This window comes from Mauremys reevesii, linkage group 4 (genome assembly GCF_016161935.1).
Source record: "Mauremys reevesii isolate NIE-2019 linkage group 4, ASM1616193v1, whole genome shotgun sequence".
In the NCBI taxonomy this organism is placed as follows: Eukaryota; Metazoa; Chordata; order Testudines; family Geoemydidae; genus Mauremys; species Mauremys reevesii.
Window position 1 is genome coordinate 71,665,837 of NC_052626.1, and position 26,908 is coordinate 71,692,744.

The window sequence follows — 26,908 nt, forward strand, 5'->3', positions numbered from 1 at the left end:
AGTGGCTCAATTGCCGTCCAGTCATTGTACTCTGATTCATGACATCCAATGGTATCATTTGAAGGACTTGGTATCATAACAGGAAGGAGGCAGTATAGAAATCAAGATCAGGACATGAAGCTTCCAGATCCCAGTATCAGTTACATTTCTTTGAATATTAGGAAAGAGGATCCATGAGTCAGTGCCCTTTAATCCAAAGCAGTGGAAAAGAACCAGAATGTCTGAAAACCAAGACACTATTTCTTTTAAATGATGGATTTAAGAAAAAATTAACACTGATCAAATACTGAAATCAATTTGTAAATTTAACTTTTTTAAAAGAAAAAAGTTTCACATTTCTGTGAATATCTAAAATGTGCAGCCACAGATGAAAGAATAAACCACTCCAGACTTGGAATCCTTGAGAGGACCATTTCAGAGGGTGTGAAAGGTTCCGATGTTTTATAAACCTTCAAAATCTTTAAAGACCCCTATTTTTTTCAGACTGTGGTTCAGAATATTATGAATCACATGGATATTGGGAAACTCCTGAATATTGCCCAGTCTGGGTTTAAGAGGATTATATTTAACTGCAATCACTGGCCAAATAGCACTAGTTCTCCAGTTCCTCTACCATCATCTCTCTCCTCCACCACAATTCTCACACTGAAAATAAAACCACTGACTAAACTGCAGTCCAGAAACAACATCTTTTTCCAGAATAAAATAAAAATAAAACTTGCCTGGAGCAGCAAAGGGGAAATTTCACTGTGAGCAACAATCTGTGTCTCAGACTATTATATGACACATTTGATCATGACTTCTGCGGCGAGGAGACTTCTGAAAAAATAATTTCTAAGCACCTCCCACTTCATTGACTCATTACTGTTATCCATGCTGCACAAAGTGATTTCAATGGCATACTGACAACGTGCATCTACGCTACAAGCCATGATTATGAAAATCTACAAGTTTACTCCGATAGTGTAAACCCATCCTCCTAGTCAGTCAGACGGTCTCTCAGATGCAATCTATATTTCTCCCTCTTTGAAGCTGCCTACCATCTAATGAAGTGGTTGTCAACCTTTCCAGACTACTTTCAGGAGTCTGGTTGGTCTTGTGAACCCCCAAGGTACACCTCACTTATAATCTACTTGCATACAAAATCAGACATAAAAATACAAGTGTCACAGCACACTAGTACTGAAAAATTGCTTACTTTCTAATTTTTACCATATAATTATAAAATAAATCAACTGGAATACAAATACTGTACTTACATTTCAGTGTATAGTATATAGAGCAGTATAAACAAGTCATTGTCTGTATGAAATTTTACTTTGTACTGACTTCACTGGTGCTTTTTATGTAGCCTGCTGTAAAACTAGGCAAATACCTAGATGAGTTGATGTACCCCTTGGAGGACCTCTGCGTACCCCCAGGGGCACGCATACCACTGGTTAAGAACCACTGATCTAATGAACACAACTCTGAGACTGAGGACTGGAAATTTGAGTTACTGCCATGTGAGTACAGACCTAATATCAAAATAATGTAATTACCAAATTCCTCCAGGACAAAGACTCCTCGCACAGTATTGCACTTTTTAATGTGATTCAGCTCTATGAAAACCTACAACAAAACAGGGAGGGAAAATAACACAAGATTAGTCAATGAGGGACAACCTTTTATTCAAAAACAAACAAAAAGAAACACCATCACTGCTGCTATGACTTGAAACATTGTAGCACATATTACTAATTCATTTACAGTTCAATACATAAATACAGGGAGATTAAAAAAGATAAATTTGCCACAATGCTAGAAATCAACAAACAACTTAAAATGCTAAGAAGCGAAGACAGCAGAAGATGGAGTACCTTCCGCTCCTTGCAGGAGGAGAAAGCATGGAAGAGAAACGAAGGAGTTAGTAACTCTGACATATCCAACATTGCTACCCCTTCAGGCACTCAATTGAATTATAGCAAAGAGAAAACCAACACACCTTAAATGCAACAAAAAGGGGGACAAGAAATGGCTGGCTCCCAAATTTGGCATACGATTTATGGCCCAGGTCCATCCCACTTTGGTTTCTGCCCCTCCATGCGTCCTCCTCCAGCATAGAGGGCAGGCAAGGGGCAATGTGCTTCCCACCCTCATGCTGCTTCTCTTAGACCATCCACCAGTCAAACTTAATGGGGGAGGGGCTGCTACCCTTCCCCACCAGACAGCACTGCAATTGAGTTTTAGCAACAGAACTGTTTGTAGATTTTACATGGTATGTGCACTCAGTGTTGAAATTGATCCAGATGATGACTTTGGGCAGCACTGATTTCATCTTTAAAAAAACATGCATGAAGATGCCGATATTTGTGTTGTGTTTGTTCATTTCATACAGTATGCCACAGAGCCACTATGAGTTGGATACCCACTGGGGAAAAACAGAACTGGTTTGGACTGATCTTTGCTTTAAAAAATAAGCATCCAAAAAAGGAAAATGAGCCTGGTCACAGATCACACTAATCACGTTTTTCCATGTTCTAGGACACAGATGCCAGCTTTGTGCAAATCAGCAAATTCTCTGAGTGCAATGAGTTCATTTAATGCCCTATACAATTAAACAATCTCTTCTGATGTGCATCCACATCCTGGAAAAGCATAAATGCAGTTAGTCCTTTCAGGGCAAGAGACAACTTCTGGGTTTGAGCAGAAGATACAGGAAGGTGATCAGGAATCAGCTGTATGCTCAGGTCCTAGAACATTTGTTTCTTCAAGCAGGAAACATACATATGAAGAGTAAGATTGCTCCAGTATCCTGAATAAGTCTCCTGCCAACACCTTACAGATATTCTTGAAAGACCGCATAGCAACGAACTGCAGTGATCTTTTCAGTTGCTATGTACTTACAAAGCTGCAAGCTCTGGTGATATTGCATCTACTAGGAAAACAGAAAATGCAGAAAGGTATCTGGGCACTTCTTTTCACTACACCACCAGTAATACACTACTTTCATTTAATCCCCAAATGGTTAACTGCCCAAGAAAGGCAAGGGGAGGCCACTAGACAGGACCCAAGATCATGCCAGTTAAAAGGTCTCTTTTAGAAACAGTCTTACCTATGTCTGCCTTCTGTAAATGGATCAATTCTGAGGGTAATCAAGGTAAATTGATTTTCAAGTACAGATGACATTTCCAATAATAGAGAAGCTCTAACACGATTCCAGGTTATTTATTCCTCAGTACCAGAAACTACGTGAGATTTTTGTGTCAGCAAACCTGCAACTTGCCTCCTTCTCACAACCAAGTATCCAGGGAATAGAAAATTAATCCCACTACTTTGTTTACCTGTGCTCTTTTGCAGTTTAGTTTGTCAAACATTTTATCACTCTCTATTTTTCTCTTTTCAGAGGGATACAGGGAAGAGGAAATAAGGGCATTGTAACGGGATAATTCTCCATTTTTTATCCACTTAGATTATTTCCATTGATTGCAGTAGTGTCTGCTGTTAAGGTTCATATTATACAGCTCGAGCTTTTTTATTCTGGATGTCAATGGAAAAGTTTAAACAGATCAGATACAATATCAATTATCTAGCAGCCCAAAAATGGTTAAGTGCAAGGCTATACAAAAGGCATGCAACTGCCCTGGAGGCATCTGGCTCATTTGAACAAAAACTAAACGGTGATGTATTTCCCCAAGTGGTGGAATTTATGGGAGTTTCCCATTTTTAGGAAAGTGAAATGTTTGAAAATAAAACAAGAATTAATAACATAATTAATAGACTATTTGTAACCTCTCATGGTGATAATCTTCCCCTATTCTCAAAGGTCATCCATTATAAGAAAACAGGTTTACACAAAAGGTTAATAGGCATTTTTTCTATGTTTCATAGTTCCATTTTGTGTCTTGAGGGGTGCAGATGCTCTCCCCTCAGTTTCAAAGCAAGTGAGTGTGTAAAGGAACAAGGCTTATATGGTAAACAGTAGAGGGAAGATTTAATTAGAGGAAAAGGTAACACACTGCACAAGAGACTGACTGACAGCAGCTTTTCTCTCTCTCTCTCACACACACACACACTCCACCCTCCGCTAAAAAATGGTTCTACTATCCAGCACAGGACACCTCTAATGCCATATGCAAAACAAACATGAACACAAAGCAAAAAAACAAAAACAAGGACTAAAGAAAGCAAATGAAACAACATCCAGATAAAGGGGAAAAATTATAAAAATTAAATTTGTGTTTCCTCTACACCCACAGATAGATTGCTATTTGGAAAGCGGGGGTGGGGGGGAATCAGTAATTTATTCTCATCATCTTCAATGTGAGAGTGTGTCATCCTCTTACTCTATTTTCTTGTCTGGATCTGCAGACTCTCCCACATTTTTTAAATACAAAAATTAAACATGATGAAGAAAGTTACCTGAAATACCTGCAAATGTACCTAGCTTAATCTTACAGACACAGTGCTAAATCATTGTGCCATCAGAATGTCAGAGTTCACTACATGATACGTTATGGAAGCGAAGATTACCGCCTACTATTTTTTGTTGTTTCTGTTTTAGTACCTTGAGTACCAGTTATCTTGTGCACCTACAGAATTCTGGCAGCCAGAAACAAAGTTAATACCCTCCTCTACAACTACTTCTACTTTAAAAAAAATGTATTATAGATGTCTACACTTTGAGAATTTCTCATTTCAATATTTACAGAATATGGGCCATATTCCCCTTTGTCATCCTACCCTTTCCCCTTGGTGGTGCAGTGAAGAGGAAACACATTGATGCAGAAGTGCTGCAAAAAGCTTCATGCTGACATACTCTAGTGGAAGATTCGCTCCTACCTGACTATGCATAAACTTCAGGTTAATTCCTTCCAGCGTGACTTGCAGAAGCCCTCCTTCACCAGTTTTCATATCCTGCACTGGGAACTCACCACCCAATTCAGGTCCTGCAATATAACAACAAACAAAGAGAAGAAGGACAGGAAAGAATCAAATACAGTGAGCTGCACAATACTTTCCATTTATTGAGTGATTAAAGCAAGAACTCCATGTAATGTACACTGCAACATTTTATTACATGAACAGTATTGAGTACTTGATTAAAGACTAGCAGTGAGTGCTCTAAACACCATCACGTATTTAATTGCTAGTGTCTGTAAAGCTCTGTAATGTGTGAGGGAAATTAAAAGACTAGCTCAGAGTCTGTACTTGTCATGGGTACAGGGTAAGAGGGCTTTTTGTTTATTTATTTTTTTAAGAAGTTAGCTCTCTTTTCTGTACAATACAACACAGTGGTTAACACCTTACACAGCATTAACCTTCCGCAGAAGCAGAGCAAATACTAATTCACCTAGAGCTTTGAATTTCCTGCAATTTCAAATGAACATAAAAGTGTCCTAATGGGGTGAAAATAAAATGGAAATATTCTTAATGCCACAAAGAAAGAAGGGCTTCCTGAATCCCTCATGTTCTTCTGTGGTGCTTTCTGAGGGCATCCAGAACTGTAAGCCACCCTGTTATCCCTCTGCCTTAGCAAAAGAGGGATTTGTTGATGCTACCCTGTTTGACTGCCGCCCCAGTCTGGTAGTCAGCCAAACAAACTTAGGATTCCAACAGCCCTTACTGTGCCTTGCAGGTAATGCTCGGTGCCCAGAGTTCCCGTACCCCCAGAGGATTATTCCTCTGTAGTATCCAGCCTGCCACTGGACTCTCACAGGAATTACCAAATTAGTTGTCTCCAAAAAGATAGAATACACACCTGCCTGTTGCCCTTCTCTGTACCTTTTCTATTTTTCATATAACTTTTCTGAGATGGGGCAACTAGACCTACATACAGTATTCGAGGTGTGGGCTCAACATGGATTTATATAGTGGCATGATGATATTTTCTGTCTTATTAGCTATCCCTTTCCTAATGGTTCCTAACATTGTTCGCTTTTTAAACTGCTACTGCACACTGAGCGGATGTTTTCAGAGAACTATCCATAATGACGCCAAGATTTCTTTCTTGAGTGGTAACAGCTAATTTAGATTCCATCATTTTATATGTATAGTTTGGATGATGTTTTCCAACATGTATTATTTTGCATTTATCAACAGTGAATTTCATTGGCCATTTTGTTGCCCAGTCACCCAGTTTTGAGAGATCCCTTTGTAATTCCTCATAGTCTGCTTTGGACTTATCTATCTCAAGTAATTTTGTATCATCTTCAAACATTGCCACCTCACTGTTTGCCCCTTTTTCCAGATCATTAATGAATATATTGAACAGCAATGGTCCCAGTACAGATCCCCGTGGGACACCACTATTTACAGACGCTCCCCGGGTTACACAAACCCAACTTACGCAAATCTGGACTTACAAAAAAAAGCTTATGGAACTTTTTCCGTGCACGCGTAATTGTCGAGTATACGTTCCCAATTTAGGCAAAATTTGACTTACGCAAGCGTTCCAGAATGGAACACCTTGCGTAAGTCGGGGAGCGTCTGTACCTCTCTCCATTCTGAAAACTGACCATTTATTCCTACCATTTGTTTCCTGTCTTTTACCCAGTTACTGATCCATGAGAGGCCTTTCCCTCTTATCCCATGACTGCTTACTTTTCTTAAGGTCCTTCACCAAACGTTCTTGTCAAAGGCTTTCTGAAAATTCAAGTAAGCTATATCCAGTGGATCAACCTTGTCCATATGTTTGTTCAGGGGCGGCTCTAGGGATTTTGCCGCCCCAAGCATGGCAGGCAGGCTGCCTCCGGCGGTTTGTCTGCGGAGGGTCCGCTGGTCCTACGGCTTCGGCGTACCTCCCACAGGCACGCCTGCAGAAGGTCCACCGAAGCCGCGGGACCAGCGGACCCTCCGCAGGCATGCCTGCGGGAGGTCCACCGAAGCCGCGGGACCAGCGGACCCTCCGCAGGCATGCCTGCGGGAGGTCCACCGAAGCCGCGGGACCAGCGGACCCTCCGCAGGCATGCCTGCGGGAGGTCCACCGAAGCTGCGGGACCAGCGGACCCTCCGCAGGCATGCCTGCGGGAGGTCCACCGAAGCTGCGGGACCAGCGGACCCTCCGCAGGCAAGCCACCGGAGGCAGCCCGCCTGCCGCCCTTGCGGCGCCGACAGAATGCCCCCCGCGGCTTGCCGCCCCAAGCATGTGCTTGGCGTGCTGGGGCCTGGAGCCGCCCCTGTGTTTGTTGACCCCCTCAAAGAATTCTAATAGATTGGTGAGGCATGATTATCCTTTACAAAAGCTGTGTCTACTCTTCCCCAACAAATCATGTTCATCTGTGCATCCGATAATTCTGTTCTTTACTATAGTGTAAACCAGTTTGCCTGGTACTGAAGTTAGGCTTACTGGCCTCTAATTGCCAGGATTGCCTCTGGAGCCTTTTTTTTACCAAAAAGAATTTGTATTAAAAACAAGAATAAGTTTATTAATAAAGAATGGAGATTTAAGAGATACTAAGCAGAGACAAAATAAACAGAAAATGGTTACAAATAAAACTTAAGTATTTGGTTTTATTCACTTTCTAGTGGCTAAAACTGAACAGGCTACAATTCTTGTCTAAAGCAGTATTCTCACTGTGATGGAGGCTCTGTGTGTCAAGCCAGGTCATGCCCATTGACCCAGTGTGGGATTGGTACACCCCACTGCCAAGTTGTCAGGATTCTCTGTTAATCAGGTAATTGTAGCAAAGTGGGCTCTGGTTCCCTGCCAGGACGGCATAAACGAAGAGTTGGTAGCCTCTAAGCCTCCAGGTTGGGACTGACAACCACAACTGGGGTCCTGGCCCTCTTGGCAAAGCAGAACAGCAATCAGTGTGTAGCTCCTGGGCGGGGCAGAACAAACAGTCTAAAGCCCCAAAGCCCCATGGCTGGAACCGAGAGCAGACAGTAGCCGTGCCTTGTGGCCCGTGGAATGTGGCCGGGGAACCCAGCCACACCCGCTCCACTGGGTTCTGACCCAGGGCCCTATGAAGTCAGGGACTCCCGTTAAGGGTTTAGGCATCAACTTCTACTACTTCCCCTGGGTCACTTCCTACCACAAATTGCATCCCTGGCATCTCCTCAGCGGGTGGTGGCTTGGCATCCCCATTCGCCTCTGCCACCAGCGAGTCATCCGCAGCGTTGTCCAAGTCCATGGGATCTACTGCCTGGAATGTCACCAGCCCCTCTGTAGGAGCCTGCAGTACATGTTCTCCTTCCTCCTCAGCCAGCCTGACTGGGCTGGGCTGCCTCCTTTTATCTGGCTCTTCCACCTGAGGCATGCATAGCAGGGGAAAGGGGGCATGGCCTCTTGGGCCCACAGTGATTGGTCCATCCCTGTTGGCCCAGTGTGGGGTTGGTACACTCCATCACACTCACAGCCACTTCTTAGCATCACCAATCCATATGGTGGGGGATCCACCATTCACAAATGCAAAGAACACTAACCTCTTTGTTCCCTCAGTGATAACCAAAATGTCTTTTTGCTTCTCCTTATATTCCCCAGAGTTTATTGTCTTTGTCACCAGAGTCAGGATGGACCTCTGGGGTTCAGACTTCAATATCTTCCCATGTTGATTTCACTTCCTCGTTAACCTGCTCCTCCTGTTTATCTCAGATGCAAATGAACTGTCGATTGTCTCTACCATCACCATGCTCAATTTACATTAGAGACAGGGAGATAACTGTCCTCCCTCTTGTCTTGAAAAAAACCTGTTTCTCTCTGATTACAGACTTCAAAGCACAGTATCAAAAGTGTGTGTAATTCCTCACACAGTGTTAATACACACATTTCACAGTGATATTAATGACCAGTATGTCACTGGCTTTCAATTGATATCTTACAAAATATTCTTTACAGATAAATATTGTGACTGAAATGTGTTAGATGTCATAAGTTTGTCAGGCTTAATAGAAGTTGCTGTTATATGATATTGAACCCTTTGCAAGTGGGCACTGAGGGGCTCGTAGGGTCACACTTTCTCTATGTTTTCAACAAGGTGTTTCATGTAAAACATGTGGGCAATATTTGACCCTACAACTGGAACTTGGGACTTGTCTCCATGGGGCTTTTTTCCAGTTATACCAGTATAATTATACTGGCAGAGTTAAACAGCTATAGTTATATTGGTATAATTCCCCTGTGTGGATACACTTATTCCATAGTAAGAGTGGCTTGGGGGGGGGGGGCTTACTTTAAACACTTCCAAAGTGACATAAGTTAAACTAAAAAAAAGGCCTTCTTCTACTGGAATAAGAGTGTCCACATGGGTAGTTATACCAGTCTAACTAGATTGGTTTAAATTCACACCCTACCTCCCTTTCACTGGTATAACTTCCGCATGTTGACAAGACCACAACTGATGATCATACACGAGCCAGAGCAGACTCCAGCTCCAGCTCCCAAAGCTGGATTACTCTACAGTACTACTAATTATTTTTATCATCCAAGTAAGCAGTTAACACTGAAAACACACATGAAGCTAGTATGTTGAGTAAGAACAATAATCACATTTCTGGCCATATACACTTTAAAAGGGGTTTGCTAGTTTGCCAGCTGCAACAGTGGCAGGATCTTCCCTTTTCCCATTCTGTTAGTACTTGTCCACACAAGAATGTTTTACCAGTTGTACAGGTATCGTTATATTGGTTTAAATCCCCATGTGGACACACTTATTCCAGTATAAAATAGTGAGGTTTTTTGGTTTACTTTAATTCCTTGTAAATTGACATAATCTAAACAGAAAAAGCCCCTCTTATATGAGAATAAGAATGTCTAAACAATGGGTTATACTGTTAAACTCCACTGATTTAAATTCAGACCATAGGTTACACTGGTGCACCTCTACCCCGATATAACGCGACCCGATATAACACGAATTCGGATATAACACGGTAAAGCAGCGCTCCAGGGGGGACAGGGCTGCGAGCTCCGGCAGATCAAAGTAAATTCAATATAACACGGTTTCACCTATAACGCGGTAAGATTTTTCAGCTCCTGAGGACAGCGTTATATCGGGGTAGAGGTGTATCACTTTCCCATGCACACAAGCCCTAAGTGTTAGAACTCTGCAGGGAGCTACAGGGTTAATAACTGCTGATTCACTGGGACAAGTGGGGTTCATTAGACTTCACCCTGAATATAATGGAGGTGGGAGTAACCCTTTCAGAGAGCCAGGGCATGGAACAGATAGGTCCTGATGGAAGGAAAGGTAGCACCAGCCAAATCTAAGGAGAGAGCTAGAGTGAGGTTTCATGTCACGTAGTATTATTTTGGAATTATCATTGTATTGGTAAATCAGACCCCCTGAAGGGGTGACTGATTTTAGAAATTTATGATTTTTGGTGAGGACTACACCAGCCAATAATAAATCATCATCTCCTCCTCCTCCTCCTCCACCACAACCTGCCATACATGCATAGGTAGAGGAGGAAACAGAACTTTGAGATCACTGAATAAAAAGCACTACATTCACACAAACCATCATTAAAGAGGCTGGAGAGACAAGGTGGGTGAGGTAAAATCTTCTGCTGGTCCAAAAAAAATAAATAGAAAATATTACCTCACCCACCTTGTCCCTCTAATGTCCTGGGACCGACATGGCTACAACTACACTGCATTAAAGAGGTTGGTTGATCATACAGTACCTGCAAAATCCTGTCCACCCCTGCCTGGAGGCCACAGCTCTTACCTGGTTTAATACTTTGCTGTCTTGCTGCTGCTCGCTCCATACTGTCTTTTACACAATAGTACAATTCCCGACACTGTAAGAGAAGAGTTAGATAACGTGTTTTCACAGCATGCACTAGCAATACCGCATCACTGAGAGCAAAGAGCAGCTCAACAGCATTGATTGTGGGATTTAGTGTGTGGATGATAGGTGGTGGTGGTAGCCCATGATATACAGGAGATCAGATGATCTGGTGGTTCCTTCTGGCCTTAAAGCCTATGACTAATTCTCTACAAAAAGGTCAGGTCCTTTCCTCTCATATGATCATTTCCATGAGGAAGTCCTAGAAGGATTACCAAAGGATCATTTGGTAATAAATATCCAACAGTTTGTGAAATTTGATTACAGACTGCATCCCAATAGTTTCTAATAACTGGACATGTCCTCCATAATCTCCTGTCTACCCACAATTTCTGCAACATTTATCCCAATTGTTCCCTCTCTCTCAACTCTGAGTTACCACTGAAACAATATCTTAAAGAAATTTTCTTTTGTTCTGCTACAAGCAGATTGCTGATCCACTTGTCCAGATCAAATACCATTCCTCTGGGGTAATTTGTCTATCCAGGTCCACAGAATCCACCATTTACTCTAGTTTAAACCAGCAAGTGACCCGTGCTCCATGCTGCAGAGGAAGGCAACGCCCCACCCAGGTCTCTGCCAATCTGATCTGAGGGAAAATTCCTTCCTGAGCATATGGGCGAGACACCAGCCAGACACCCGGGAAAGAATTCTCTGTAGTAACTCAGAGCCCTCCTCATCTAGTGTCCTATCTCCAGTCACTGGAGATATTTGCTAATAGTAATCATGGATGGGCCATGTATCGCAGTGTTGTAGGCAACCTAATCATATGTTCCCCTCCATAAACTTATCAAATTCAGCCTTGAAACAAGTTAGGTCTTTTGCCCCCACTACTCCCCTGGGAATGCGGTTCCAGAACTAGAAACCTTCATCTAATTTCAAACCTAAACTTATTGATGGCCAGTTTATATCCATTTGTTCTTGTGCCAACACTGACACTTAACTTAAATAACTCATCTTCCCCCCAGCGTTTATCCCTCTGATGTATTTATAGAAAGCAACCATATCTCCCTCAGCCTTCATTTTGTTAGGCTAAACAAGCTAAGCTCCTTAAAGTCTCCTCTCATAAGGTAGGTTCTCCATTCCTCTGATCCTCTTAATAGCCATTCTCTGCATCCGTTCCAGAATTGCACACAGTATTCCAGATGAGGTCTGACCAGTGCCTTGTATAACACTTCCTCTAACTCTATTGGAAATTCCTTGCCTGATGCATCCTAGGATTGCATTAGCCTTTTTCAGAGGTGTATCACATTGGCATCTCATAGTCATTCTGTAATCGACCAATACACCCAGGTCTTTCTCCTCCTCTGTCATTACCAACTGATACATTCCCAGCTTATAGCAAAAATTCTTGCCAGTAGTCTCTAAAGGCACTTTGCACTATTAAACTTCATTCCATTTCTATTGCTCCATTGTTCAATGTCATCCAAATCTTATGTGATATTCTGGTCCTACTCTGTATTGGCAATACCTCCCAACTTTATGTTGTCTGCAGATTTTATTAGTACACTTCTACTTTTTGTGCCAAGGTCATTAGTGTTCAATAAGATTGGTCCCAAGACCGATCCTTGAGGAACTCCACTAGTAACCTCTCTCTAGCCCAGCATGACCAGCTGAAGTCTCCCCTTTAACCAGTTCCTTACCCACTGTTTAATTCTTTTATTAATCCCCATCTTCTCCAATTTAACTAATAATTTGCCATGTGGAACTGTATCAAATGGTTTACTGAAATCCAGGTAGCTTAGATCTACTGCATTTCCTTTGTTGAGAAAATTAGTTATCTTCTCAAAGAAAAAGATCAGATTAATAGATTCATTAAAAATCCTTACTACTGAGCTTGCAATTTCATGTGCCAATTTCTTTAATATTCTTGGATGGAGTTTATCTGGGCCCCCTGATTTGGTCCATTAAGCAGTTTGAGTTTGGTTTCCACCTCGGATGTGGTAATTTCTTCTTCCATATCCTTGTTCCTATTAGCCACAGCCCCTAAGATTTTCATTACTCTTATTAAAAATGGAGACAAAGTATTTGTTTAGGTTTTGGACCATGCCCAGATAATCTTTAATCACTACCTCATTCTCAGTGTTTCACGGTCCCACTTCTTCTTTCCTTGTGTTCTTTTTATTTATATGGATAAAGAACTTTTACTATTAGTTTTAATTTCCTTTGCAAGGTCTCACTCTGCTTGACTTTTGAGAGTTCTCACTTTTCCCCTACACTTTCTGATCACCAAGCAGTAGCCTTCCTTGTTGATCAGTCTGTTCTTCCATTCCTTGTAAGCTTTCTCCTTTCTCTTTATAACCTGTTTGAAATGCTTGTTCGTCCAGTTTGGCCTGCAACCATTCACTATGAATATTTTGCATTTGCTTGGAGATGCAGGCTTCTGACAGTTTCCGCAACTTTGATTTAAAGTAATTCCAAGCCTCTTCCACATTCAGATTATTGAGTTCTTCAGTCCAGTCTACTTCCCTAATTCCTTTAATGTTTTTAAAGTTTGCCCTTTTGAAATTAAGGACCCTAGTTGCACACCTATTTTTGTTTATGCTTCCATTTAGTTTACACTGAATTAGCTCATGATCACTTGAGCCAAGGTGGTCCTCTACAACCAGTTCCTCTATGGGGTTCTTGCTATTTATCAAGCCAAACCTAAAATGGCATCACCTCTTATTGGTTCAGTGACTATTTGGTGAAGAAATCTGTTGGCTATCATAACCAGGAATATTCTTGCCCTTACCATTATTAGTAGCACTTGTCTTCCAATATCTCTAGGAAATTAAAGTCTACTATAATCACACAACTCCCTATAACATTGATTTCATTAAAAATATTAAATAAGTCTTTATCCATAATCGGATCAGATCCTGGAGGTCTACAGCAGACCCCAAGCACAATCCCAGTGGAGCCTTTATTACCTTTCCTCCCCAAAGTGATTTTGATCCAAACAGATGCCATGTTATTCATTCCATCACATTCCATTTCTTCAGTTAACCCCTTCATTAATATATACTGCTACTCCACTACCTTTCCCTTTATTTCTTTTTTCCTGAAAAGCACATACCCTTCAATACCTATATTCTACTCATGACTACTATTCCACCATTTATCTGTTATCCCTATATCATCTGGTTTCACTTCCTGCACCAGTAGTTCTAGTTCCTTCATTTTACCACCAGGCTCCTTGCATTGGTGTACAGACATATTAGTTGTTTCTGCTTGGCTTTACCCAGATTCTTCACCTGATTAGGTACAGTCATTTTACTGCCGGTATCACCCACCTTTCTGTTAATATCAGTGGTACTGGCACTATTTTAATGTCCATTCTCCTTCCCCTTGTTGTTCCTTTCTCCATTGCTGTAACCTCTTTTACTTGTTTTTCTTCCTGCCCCGTGTTAGAATCAGAATGGCGATTACCTGAGCAGCACCCAACCATCTCCCTTGACTTCCTAGTTTAAAGCTCTTTTAATCAGTTATGCCAGCCACCATCCCAGAAGTCTATTTCCCTCCTACTCAGGTGGAGTCCATCCCAAATATCCTCGGTGCATTATTCCCTCCCAGGGTTGCCAAAGTCTTCCTTGTAGCCATTTGTCAATCTTCATAATTTTATCTCGTCTTTGCACTTCTCCTTTAGGGACAGGAAGAATCCCACTGAAGATCACTTGATCACATTTCTTTAATGTCTTTCCCAGCTTGGTGAATCTTTCTTGATACATCCCAGTGAGAATCTAACAGCAGCATTTGTTCCCACGCAAAAGAAAGTCAGTGGATTCTTTCCTTCTCCCATTAGGATCTCTCAGGCCCACATGCTAGATCTTAGCTCCCAGCAGACAGCACACTTTCCGTTCTCTGGATTAGCTCTGGTGACAGGCCTGTGTGTTCTTCTTAGTACATCGCCCCCAACCACGCAGACCTGCCTCTTCTTGGTGTTGGTGCGAGTCTCCAGCCTTACCTCTTCTGTTCTTTCTGGCTACAAGTCTTCCGGTCTTCTGTTCTCACTTGCAATTTTCTGCAAGTCATCCTCAATCCTTCTGGGGCTCCAAACTAGGGCTACGTCCATTATCTCTTCCCTTCTTCTAGCTGTTCTTTTCTTCCTTGCTCTCCCATCTTCTGTTACTGCCAGACTCTCCCCATCATTTTCCAACTCAGCAAACTTGTTCCTCAGTTTTATTTCTCCATCACTAGCTGATCTGTTCTTCTGCCTTGTTCTCAGTCACATGCTTCCACATCTACTTCCCTCATCCAGCAGTTTACCCTCACAGTTCTCTGGTCCAGCTTGCATCTGTAAATCTTGAGGTTTTCCTTCAGCCTCCTCTCTTCTTCCCTCCATTATCTGCTCAACTCCTCTTTGAAACTCAGCCATAGTTTCTAGCTGCATCTCCAAACCTCAGATCTTTTCTTCCATCAGATCTATTAGTCACCACTTCATACAAACAAAGCACCTTTCAGGTACTCTCTCCAAACTAATGTACACCCCACAGCTTCCACAACCAGTCATCTTGTCTTTCCCATTCTTTGGATCATTACCACTGCTGCCTCAGTAGCCATCATAGCCTTCTCGCCAAAGCTCTTGTCAAAAAGGGGGAAAAAAACAACCCAAAAAACTCAACACATATACTCTTCCCCAAACTCCCCTGTTTTCTGGCTCCTGTGCCACAGCTCCTGTGCCAAGGTCTTTTCTATCTTTAGGGAGAACCACCACAGTAGCTTCTTTCATAGGTTATGGAAGTTCCTCTCCTAACAGAATAGCATTAAAGATACCTTTCAGAGGATCCACTAATACCTCCTTAAATATCTTGTACACTTCAGATGGAAGACCATGAGGCGCTGGAGATTTACCATTTTTCATACTTGCTATTGCCTCTAGGATGTAGTCTTCTGTTATTTATCTAAAGTTCCTTATCAATTTTGCTCATTTTTGGCAAGCCTGCTACTTCCAGATATTTTTTAATAACTTCAGAGTTTGGAGTATCTGAGGTATGGAGATTTTCATAATAAGCAGAGTATATAACTATCTTGCTGACTGTTCTTAATTGGTGGAATAATGCACTGTTCTTGAATACCTTTAGGCTTTTGAGCCAATAATTTATCACTCGCTCATAAAACATCTCCTTTTACACCTAAGTGCTTTTGCAGTAGCATCTGTCATCAACATAACTAATTCTAGGGGGAAATTGGATAATTGTTTATATAAATTTTTGAACTTGTGTTCTTATGAATGTCTTGTAACCTTTTTATCTCCTGTTCTAGCTCTATTTTTTCTTGAGGTCTTTCTTTTTTCAGTTGAGTGTGTCTGCTTTTCAATTGATCCCCAAATAGTGCTTTACCTGCTTCCCAGAGGCTGCCTCTTTTTTATTATCTGTATCATTTATTTGAAAGCATTTTACAATATCCTCTTTAATTAATGCAAACTGTATCTTGGAGAAGCAAGCAGATCATTTTCCAAAAAAGTAATCTTAGGGACGCATCTCTGCTATCAAATATTACTTCCACTGATGCATGATTTCACAATGTAAATAATGGCAATTTCTGCAGATCTTGGCTGCTTCATTAAAGATTTAGAGATTAACATTAAATCTATTCTAGAATATAACTGATGAAGGTGTGGATAAAACGGTCATCTCTTTCCCCTGAATGCAATTCTCTCCAGCAATCTGAGATGCTGAACTGTTGCAGCATTAACATCTCTGTGCCATCTGCTTCCCTATCCCCCTTGTCATTATCAGATCTGTCCCCCAATAACTAGTTGGTGTGCAACTGAATTCTCCTCCAAGTATAATTTCCCCTTCTCCAAAGTGTCGCAGTGTTTTAAAGAAGACCTAAGAAGTTTTTGCTTTTAATTTAGGAGAATACACTGAGCCTACTGCTATTAATAACCCAGCAATTGTGCCCTTCAACCATATAAATCAGCCCTCATCTTAAAATGAACTTTAATTTGACACGTTTAGCAAATATACCCACTGCTCTTTTCTTTTCTTTAACTGAAGCAAAAAAATATCCACTGGACAGATTACCTTTCATGCCCGTAACGTGCCCCTCCTGAAAATGGAAAGTTGGAAGTAGAATAATCTGGTCCCTCTCACCCTTCCCCTCCTTTAAACTCTGCTAGGGCTTTTTCTTCCCTTTAATGACATTATTTAACCCTTTGACATTCAAAGATGTCACTTCAAAAGGAAGAACAATTGATAACTATTTAGCTTATTGAAAAACTTGAAATTATGATTCTTTAGCTGTTTAATGGCATGAACCCTCATATTGCCAATGTCTCATTTGTTTCTAATTATGTTGCATTCACGATTGTGCGCCTGACTATAGTTTGACTTTTGTCTGTAAACTTCCATATCTATTTCCTGTATTAATTTCCACCCACCTCCCCAGTTCCTTCCCCTCTTTGCATTCCCCTTACTCTAAATCCATAGATAAAATACAAGTGTAACAGGCAAAACAGTTCCGAAATGACTGTGTCACAGAACCCTAAACCTTTGTGCTCTTTCCATGAACTCATGTACTGCTTTTCTTGAAATCCAAAGGCGGTACATTCTTCACCTATGGGCTCTTGACCCTCATCCATAGGGACACAGTGCCATCTGGCCTCTTGAGTTATGGGGGAGGATTTACACAGACCTTCCCCCTAAAGGCTCCTTCCCCATTCCCTCTCTATTTTCTCCAGTCTCCTCCATCTTTGAGATTTATTTCCCCCTCCCACCCTACCCCATTGTACTTTCTTTGCTCTACATTTTTAAATATTAAACACAGCTACTACTGATCACCTCAATTAAAGCAAATTTTCATTATTATTTTATTACACTGCAAGAGTGAGCCTTCTCTAAAATTTCAGACAAAAAAGGTGCATTTTACAATTTTGAAATCAGAGGCCTGTGTGAGGTCACAACTTCCATTTATAACTAACCCACTCTAAGCCCACTAGGCCCAAGTTAATAGTAAGGAATTGACCTTTTGCTGACAGTCATCATTGCCTGTTAGAGAAAGCACAGTGGAACCAAGCTGAAATTGCACTTTAGGACAGTAAAATAATGATAAATAAATAAATAAATAAATAAATCTACACTAGCAGTTAAACCATTTTCAATACCCTTTCCAGGGGGGAACCACTTACTAACAATCAGTATCAGCAACAGGTCAGTTTCCTAGTGCAGGCTGGGCCTCAGAGTAAACCCATTCTTTTCTCCTCCCACAGCTTCCAGCAATCACAACCCTCAAAAATACTTGTTCGTAACCATATAGTTTTTCCTGTCATAGTTTATAGTGATTTCATTACTGCCATACCTCCTGACTCTCCTCTTCTAAGTCCCTTCTTAGGCATTACTTCAAGGATGCCTATCATCTATAATCTGATACCATGATTTTAAGAAATACATGAGTCTCAAGATACATAAGTTAGCTTCCCAAGTTACTGTATTAGCAAACTGTCATTGTGGTCCTCTCCACCCCATGCCCTTCCTGTGTTATCGCCTCCCGATCTTATTTCCTGTAGAGAGTAAGATTTTGGGGACAGGGGTCTGTCTTTAATTGCTTAGTAAAGAATTATGCACATAATATGATGCTATAGCCCTTAAATATATTACTTGTAGTTACAAATCTTTAGCTCTCTTGGAGTTCTATGTCTAAGAGCTATTCATTTTTTTCCTAGCAGGTTGAATTCATTTATTTTACCTGCAAAGCAAGCACAAGGAGAAGATAAAGGCTTTGAGACTAGTGGCAAATGCAAATCCATAGAAACAGCAAATCCAAACATTTGGGTCCATGAAGACTTTTCACTGGTTCCCTCTTCTTTTCTCTGCATCTCATGGCAAACCCAGAGTGGCAATGCTTTTATTTAGCTTTCTATACTTAGGCCTGCCCAATCCACAATCTACCAAATTATTTAAAATATTTTCTTCAATCAATTTCAAGATTTAGCGAAGAGGAGACCTCCCCAACTGAGCAGAATTAAACTAGGTATTAGATTTTGTCTGCAGTCCCCAGCACGCGCGCACACGCACACAAAGTGACTTCCTGGAACAACCTTCATATGAACAGGTAATACCTACATCAAACATCAGTTCTGCTAAACAGATACTGCAATTCAGTAATCATCACTGAGGATTCATTGCCCTCTCCCTTCCTTTAGGAACTAAAAGGGTGAAATAACAGATATACCTTCTTGGTGTAGAACTTATTCAGCTGTGTCTCCTGGCCATTCCTCCTCCAGAGACACAGCACTTTCGTTTTAGGACAGTATGTCATGTTGATGAGTTTCTCATACCACCACCGTTCATACACAGTTCCAATGTTACTTCTCAGCACAATGCAATCATCACACACCTGAGGGTATAAAGAGTCTTAGCTGGGAGTCTTCACATCATACATCTAGCATTATTAACTGTGGTATCATTTATTCTTGTCCGTACCTCCATGAAGAAGATGTCTCCTGTTGTATCTGTCCCGGCATGTACTACAAACGTCTGCTTCTTGATGTGTCTGCTGCCGCTGGGCCGGACAGACAGCTCTCGGACGCCCTATGGAAAAGGAAAATTTGTAATTAATAAATTATCACCTCTAATATCTGTGATTTTATAAAAGATCTAGTAGGTTACATCTGCTGTGTCTTAACCAAGATAAAAGGTGTGTTTGTAACTCAAGTGATCACTTCTCAAGATAGGGTAGCTTAAGCAAGAATTGCTACTCTGCAAATCAACATTTATCCTGCTGTGTTCACACTAGTACTATACTCTCTCGCGTGGCACTAAGACTTCTGGGGACACATCCCATAGTACTTTCCATTGCAGTAAGTTGAACTGCTTGTGAATTCTTTCCCAATGAATTGTAAAAGAACTTCCCTTGTCTTTTCTGGATACACAGAGGAATTGTGGGAAGGCACTGGAGGACTAGCAGCACTATGTCCACCTACAGTGGTCATGTTAGGAGCTGACAAGTTGTGCTAACTTGAACATTAGCATATATTCTGATGAGCCAGCCAGCTTCAGTTAAAAGCACCACCACCACTCAAATACTCAAGTTTTATGCATGGATGAAACTCGAATTAGGGGCAACAAGTTATAACTCGAGTTTACTTTGCATTCTTTAACTCAACCTATTAACTCAGATGAAAACTACAACTAGCCTCCTCTTCACTAGGATTTTACTTTGAGCTAGGGCATATCCACACTACGGCAACAAAGTTATGGCACTGCAACTGTGGGGCTGTAGTATAGATGCTTCCTACATTGACGGAAGGAGTTTTTCCATCGTGTAGTTAATTTATTTCTCTGAGAGGCAGTAGCTAGGTCAACAGAAGAATTCGGTGCTCAGGGTAACCAGGGGCGGCTCCAGACCCCAGCACACCAAACGCGTGCTGGGGCGGCATGCTGCGGGGGGCGCTCTGCAGGTCGCCGGGAGGGTGGCAGGCGGCTCCGGTGGACCTCCTGCAGGCGTGCCTGCGGAGGGTTCGCTGGTCCCGTGCAGCTTCGGTGGAGCCGCAGGACCAGCAGACCCTCCACAGGCATGCCTGCGGGAGGTCCTCCGGAGCCGTGGGACCGGCGACCGGGAGAGCACCTCCCGCGGCATGCCGCCCTGCTTGGGGCGGCGAAATGTCTAGAGCCGCCCCTGAGGGTAACCACTAACGGTCACAGCTAGGTCAATCTAATTTTTAAGTGTAGATCAGGCCTAAGTTCAATCAAGTTAAGAATGCTTTTCATTTTCCTAGTGAAGAAAAGGTCATGTAGTCCAATGGTTCTCAACCATTCCAGACTACTTTCAGGAGTCTGATTTGTCTTGCATACCCCCAAGTTTCACCTCTCTTAAAAATTACTTGCTTACAAAATCAGACACAAAGAAATAAATGTCACAGCCCACTACTACTGAAAAGTTGTTTACTTTCTCATTTTGTCTGTATGAAATTTTAGTTTGTACTGACTTTGCTAGTGTTTTTATGTAGCCTGTGATAAAACTAGGCAAATATCTAGATGAGTTGATATACCCCCTGGAAGACCTCTGCGTACCCCCAGGGATACACATAATCCTGTTTGAGAACCACTGATCTAGTCCATGGCCCAGGGAACAGCGTAGGATGGGTCCCTTCAATACATTTTGGTTGAAACTAAAGTAAAGAACAATTACCAGACACAGATGAACAGGATATGTTGGGGAAGAGTCAATATGACTTTTGTAAAGGGAAATCATGCCTCACCCATCTATTAGAATTATTTGAGGGTGTCAACAAGCATCTGCACAAGAGTGATCCAGTGGATCCCTCACCAAAGGTTCTTAAGCAAAGAAGGCAGTCATGGGATAAGAGGAAAGGTCCTCTAAAGGATCAGTAACTGGTTAAAGGGTAGGAAATGAAGGGTAGGAATAAATGGTCAGTTTTCAGAATGGAGAATGGTAAATAGAGATGTCCTTCAGGGATCTGTACTGAGACCAGTGCCATTCAACATACTCATAAATTATCTGAAAAAGGGGGTAAACAGTGAGGTGGCAACATTTGCAGATAATATAAAATAACTCAAGATAGTTTAGTCCAAAGCAAACTGCGAAGAGTTAAAAAAGGATCCCACAAAACTGGGTGAGTGGGGAACTAAATTATTGATGAAATTCAATGTTGCATGCTGGAAAAAATAACTCCAACTATACATATAAAATGATGGGGGTATAAATTAACTTTTATCACTCAAGAAAACAATCTTGGAGTCATTGTGGACAGTTCTCTGAAAACACCCGCTCAATGTGCAACAGCAGTCAAAAAAGCTAACAGATTGTTAGGAACCATTAGGAAAGGGATAGATAATAGAAAATATCATAATGCTACTATATAAATCCATGGTATGCCCACACCTTGAATACTGCATGTAGTTCTGGTCACTCCAGCTCAAGAAAAGATTTATTAGAATTGGAAAAGTACAAAGAAGGGAAACAAAAATGACGTAGGGTATGGAACAGCTGCCATATGAGGAGAGATTAAAAAGATTGGGACTGCTCGGCCTAGAAAATAGATGACTAATGGGGGATATGGTAGAGGCCTATAAAATAAAAATGGTGTGGAGAAAGTGAATAAGGAAGTGTTATTCACTCCTTCACAAGAACCAGGGGTCACCGAATTAAATTAATAGTCAGCAGGTTTAAAACAAATGTAAGTATTTCTTCACACAACACACGGTCAACTTGTGGAACTCATTGCCAGGAAATGTTGTGAAGGCCAAAAGTATAACTGAATTCAAAAAGGATTAGATAAGTTCGTGGAGGATAGGTCCATCAATGGCTGTTAGCCAAGAAGGTCACAGACACAACCTCATGCTCTGAGTGTCCCTAAACCTCTGACTGCCAGAAGCTGGTACTGGAAAACAGGTGGATGGATCACTTGATTGTTGCCCTGTTCTGTTCATTCCCTATGAAGCAGCTGGCATTAGCCACTACTGGAAGACGGGATACTGGGTCAGATGGACCATTGGTCTGATCCAGTATGGCTGTTCTTATGTTTGTACTGTATTTGCCAAGTCTTGTTTTAAATGTCTCAAGTGATGGCATTTCCACCCTTGCTCTTATGAGAGAGAGTCTAACAGCTTACAGTATCAGATACTAAGGTTTTTTATATATTTAGTAATTCCTGCAGACTCACTATATATTAAATATCTACAGTATATTTATAACAACAGACTTGTCAGATAAGTTTTATTTTCTCAGAAAATCAGTTTGCATTTTAATTGAAAATATTTCAAGTCAAGCAAGCCAATATCCTGGCTACTCAAGAGCTCCAGAGGCCCTGGAGTGAACTGGGGACTAATTCCTCTATTGTCTCTCTTCCCAGGAAAGGGCAGGGATATGGTGTCATGAATTTTTTCTTTACTCACTAGGTTAGCCACTCTGTCTAGTAACTCGTTTATTTGCTGGCTCTGCACCAATCCAATGTGCGATTTCCCCATCAAACGACGCACCTTCTTCTTAATGTCATTCTTGTTCACCTAGGAAGCAAGTACAGGACCAGGTTATTTACCTTTCCCTAATCACGGACAAAATATCCAGACATCTTGGTGTACGTTGCCAAAGAGGATGGAAGAACTGATCTCCTTACTCACTGTTTGCTCTACTGTCAGCCGTCAATTTCTCCAGACAAAGGAATAGAGTAAGCTACTGTTTAAACAGATAAGTTCTCTTCAGAAACTGGAATAGGTGCTGATGAATAGGACAAGTAAAGAGAAACCACAGGGATGGATCACCATGTATCCCATGCAATCCTCCTATGAGGAAAGGGAATGCAATTTTTCTTCCACATTTAGAGGGGTGGGAGTGGAAGACAATGTCACTAAATGGTGTTACTGCTATTCAACGGCATTTAGTATAGAAGCATTGTGAAAAATGGCCAGCAGGACACCATGTGTACATTACACACTATGTCACTGTGGCTAAAGTGAACGTGGGTCTCACAGGGCCATTTAAGGCATGAATACTAAGGATAAATTCATGATGTAATATAGCAATCTAGTCCCCTTATTCTCATTAACACCAGTCAGGAGTGTGTGCAGCTTAGTTCTTGTGATGCTCTGAAAATGACCCCACCTTCACATACAGTTGTACCTGGCCACACACCACCACAAATAGGAATGTCTTGTGCCTAGAAAAGGGAAGGAGCAGAGTATCACCTTCATCATAAGCATGTAGACAAGCATGTTGTGCAGTAGTGTAGCCAGTAGGCGGTCTTCGTCATCCTCCAAGCGCTTTCGGTCATGTTCTCCCAGGGATAAGTACCTATGAGAAGAACCAGTTGTGAAACAGAGCCGGGGTGCCTTTCATCCAACTCACTGCAGCAGTGAAGGGGGACAAAGCACTGTCTATAGGAGACAGAAGCAAAGGAATCAGAGCACAGAGTGTTAAATGGACATTTCCTCGGCAGGGTGCGCCAATCATCGATTAAAAAGGGTCATCATCTCTTTCCCCACCACTAAAAACATTAAATTACTAAACTATTAAAAATTATTTACACTTTGTTTCATAAGTTCAAAGAAAAAGAAGATCAAAGAGGATTCCGACTCACGGCACGCAGTGGTAAGAAGGAACTGGAGAGGCATTTGTCCACACTGCCCTTTATACTCTCAGTTTGTAGCATGAGGAGAATCAACAGACATTGCTTACTAAAAGATTTCTGGACTTGGGCACCAGGTGTACATGGGTACCCATGTTCAGAATACTCATAGGGAGCATCACTCAAAGGAGGATCATCTGCTTCCCCAACAGGCCCAGGAAGCAGGTTCCCTTCATGATCTGCGAGGCCAATCCAAGGAGGTACGAGAAGGAATATAGAGGGAAAATCTAACAAACATCTTAGATGTCTGTATACTAATGCAAGAAGTATGGGGAACAAACAGGAAGAACTAGAAACACTACTGAATTATCACAATTACTACATAACTGGCATCACAAAGAGTTGGTGGGATAATTCATGTGACTAGAATATTGGTACAGAAGCATACAGCTTGTTCAGGAAGGATGGGCAGAGGAAAACGGGAGATGTTTCCTTTTATCAAAGATGTATACACTAGCACTGAGGTCAAGATAGAAGGTGGGAGGCAGACTTGTTGAAAGTCTCTGGGTAAGGGGTAAAAAAGCAAAGGTGATGTCATAATAGATGTCTACTATAGACCAACTAACCAGTAAGAAGAGGTGGATGGGTTTGTTTTTTGAACAACTAACACAATCATCCAAAGTATAGGACTTGATGGTGCTGGGAGATTTCAACTACCCAGACATCTGTTGGGAAAATAATAAAGCGGGGCATAGATCAAACAAGTTATTGGAATTCATTGCAGATACCTTTTTATTACAGAAGGTAGAGAAAGTGACTAGGAGAGAGGCTGTTCTCAATTTGATTCTGACAATTAGGGAGGAACTGGTTCAAAATTTGAAGGTGGAAGACAGCTTAGGTGAAAGTGATCAAGAAATGATAGAGTTCATGATTCTAAAGAATGGTAGGAGGGAAAACAGCAGAATAAAGACTATGGACTTCAAGAAGGCAGACTTCAGCAAAACTCAAAGAATTGGTAGATAAGATCCTAAAAGGTAAAAAGATCCTAAAAGATAAGTTCCTAAAAGGTAAAAAAGAGTTCAGGAGAGTTGGCAGTTTTTTAAAGGGACATTATTAAGAGCACAAGAGCAAATCCCAATGAATAGAAAAGATAAAAAGTATGGTAAGATACCACTCTGGCTTAACCAGGAAATCTTCAACAGCCTGAAACTCAAGAGAGAGTCATATAAAAATTGGAAATTAGGTCAAATTATGAAGGATAAATATAAAAGAAAACAACTCAAGCATGTAAGTTAGTCAGTGTGATTGGACTGACTAACATCAGTGTAAATGAGGTAGTATCTGAGGCCAAAATAGGGAAAGAACAAGTTAAGAATTACCTAGACCAGGTCTACACTACAGAACTATATTGGTTTAACTACATCATTCAGGGGTGTGAACAATCCATACCCCTGAGCAACATAGTTATACTAACCCCCCATGTAGACGGCGCTATGTCGATGGGAGAGCTTCTTCCATTGACACAGCTTTTGCCTCTCGGGGAGGTGGATTAACTATTCCGACGGACAAAGATCTCCCATCGGCACAGTAGCCATTAGCAACTATCTTTGAGAACTCATGAAGGACAGAAGAGAAAAGGGCAAATATAGTACCAATCTATAAAAAGAAAAATAAGGACAACCCAGAGAATTATAGACCAGTCAGCTTATCTTCAGTACCCGGAAAGATATTGGGGCAAACAAACAATCAATTTGTAAGCATTTAGAAGATAATAAAATGACAAAACAACAGTGAGCATGGATTTGTCAAGAACTAAACATGTCAAACCAGCCTAATAATCATCTTTGACAGGGTAACAAGCCTTCTAGAGAGAGGGGAAGCAGTTGATGTGATGGATCTTGATTTCAGTGAGGCTTTTGACACTGTCTCACATGGTCTTCTCATAAGCAAACTAGGGAAACATAGCCTAGACGAAGCTACTATAAGGTGGGTGCAAACTGGATGGAAAACCATACTCTGTACATGTCAATGATTCACAGTCATGCTGGAAGAGCATATCGAGTGTGGTCCCACAGGGATCTGTCCTGGGTCCGGTTTTATTCAGTATCTTTATAAATGATTTGGATAATGGCACAGAGAGTACATTTATAAAGTTTGCAGACGATGCAACCCCTCCCAGCTTGGAGGACAAAATTAGAATTCAAAATGGTCTTGACAGATCAGAGAAGTGGTCTGAAACAAATAGGAGGAAATTCAGTAAGGGCAACTGCAAAATACTATGCTCAGCAAGGAACAATCAATTGCACAAATATAAAATGGGAAATGACTGCCTAGGAAGGAGTACTGCAGAAAAGGACGGGTGGGTTGGGGAGGAGGGGTACAGTGAATTGAATATGAATCAACAACGTAATACTGTTGCAAAAAAAGCAAACATCATTCTGGGATGTATTAGCAGGAGTGTTGTAAGCAAGATACAAAAAGTAATTCTTCCACTCTACTCAGCACTGTTAAAGTCTCAACAGGAGTACTGCATCCAATTCAGGGCAACACACCTTGGGAAAGATATAGACAAACTGGAGAAAGCCCAGAGGATAGCTAAAAAAATGATTAAAGGTCTAGAAAATAAGATCTACAAGGGAAGATTGAAAAACTTGGGTTTGTTTAGTCTGGAGAACAGAAAACTGAGGGAGGACATAATAATAGTCTTCAATTACATAAAAGGTTGCAATAAAGAAGAGGGTGATAAATTGTTGTCTTTATCCAATGAGAACAGGACAAGAAGTAATAGGCTTAAATTGCAGCAAGGGAGATTTAGGTTAAACTTTAGGAAAAACTTCCTAACTGTAAAGGTAGATAAGCACTAGAACAAATTACCTAGGGAGGTTGTGGAATCTCAGTCATTGGAAGTTTTTAAGAACAGATTAGGCAAACACCTGTCAGGGAAGGTCTAGAGATAATATTAGACCTGCCTCAGTGCAAGGGACAACTAGAAGACCTGTGGAGGTCCCTTCTGGTCCTGTGATTCTATGATTTCCTATTTTCCCCAGCTGCAACTGCTTGATGGCCATCACATGGTCACAGTTGTGCAACAGTCAGCTCACTATAAGAGTAACTCCTCTAGAATTGCTTC

General features: G+C 41.4%; 1 protein-coding gene and 1 long non-coding RNA gene across 23 annotated transcripts in view; one reads left to right on the plus strand and one right to left on the minus strand.

Annotated features, from left to right (window-relative positions):
- Window positions 1-26,908, plus strand: part of LOC120403674 — a 77,252-nt gene that overhangs the window by 23,898 nt on the left and 26,446 nt on the right. The window contains exon 4 of the long non-coding RNA XR_005597656.1: window positions 22,725-22,881. This is a non-coding gene — a long non-coding RNA (uncharacterized LOC120403674). The remainder of the gene's footprint in view (window positions 1-22,724; window positions 22,882-26,908) is intronic.
- The window catches only part of MADD (MAP kinase activating death domain), a 117,532-nt gene that overhangs the window by 9,725 nt on the left and 80,899 nt on the right, over window positions 1-26,908 (minus strand). For all 22 annotated transcript variants that reach the window (XM_039535112.1, XM_039535104.1, XM_039535108.1 and 19 more), the window contains 7 exons: window positions 23,399-23,504; window positions 22,610-22,720; window positions 19,175-19,282; window positions 18,924-19,088; window positions 10,650-10,722; window positions 4,822-4,928; window positions 1,542-1,611 (listed from right to left, as the gene is read on the minus strand). In XM_039535112.1, coding sequence (XP_039391046.1) covers window positions 1,542-1,611; window positions 4,822-4,928; window positions 10,650-10,722; window positions 18,924-19,088; window positions 19,175-19,282; window positions 22,610-22,720; window positions 23,399-23,504 — 740 coding nt within the window. The remainder of the gene's footprint in view (window positions 1-1,541; window positions 1,612-4,821; window positions 4,929-10,649; window positions 10,723-18,923; window positions 19,089-19,174; window positions 19,283-22,609; window positions 22,721-23,398; window positions 23,505-26,908) is intronic.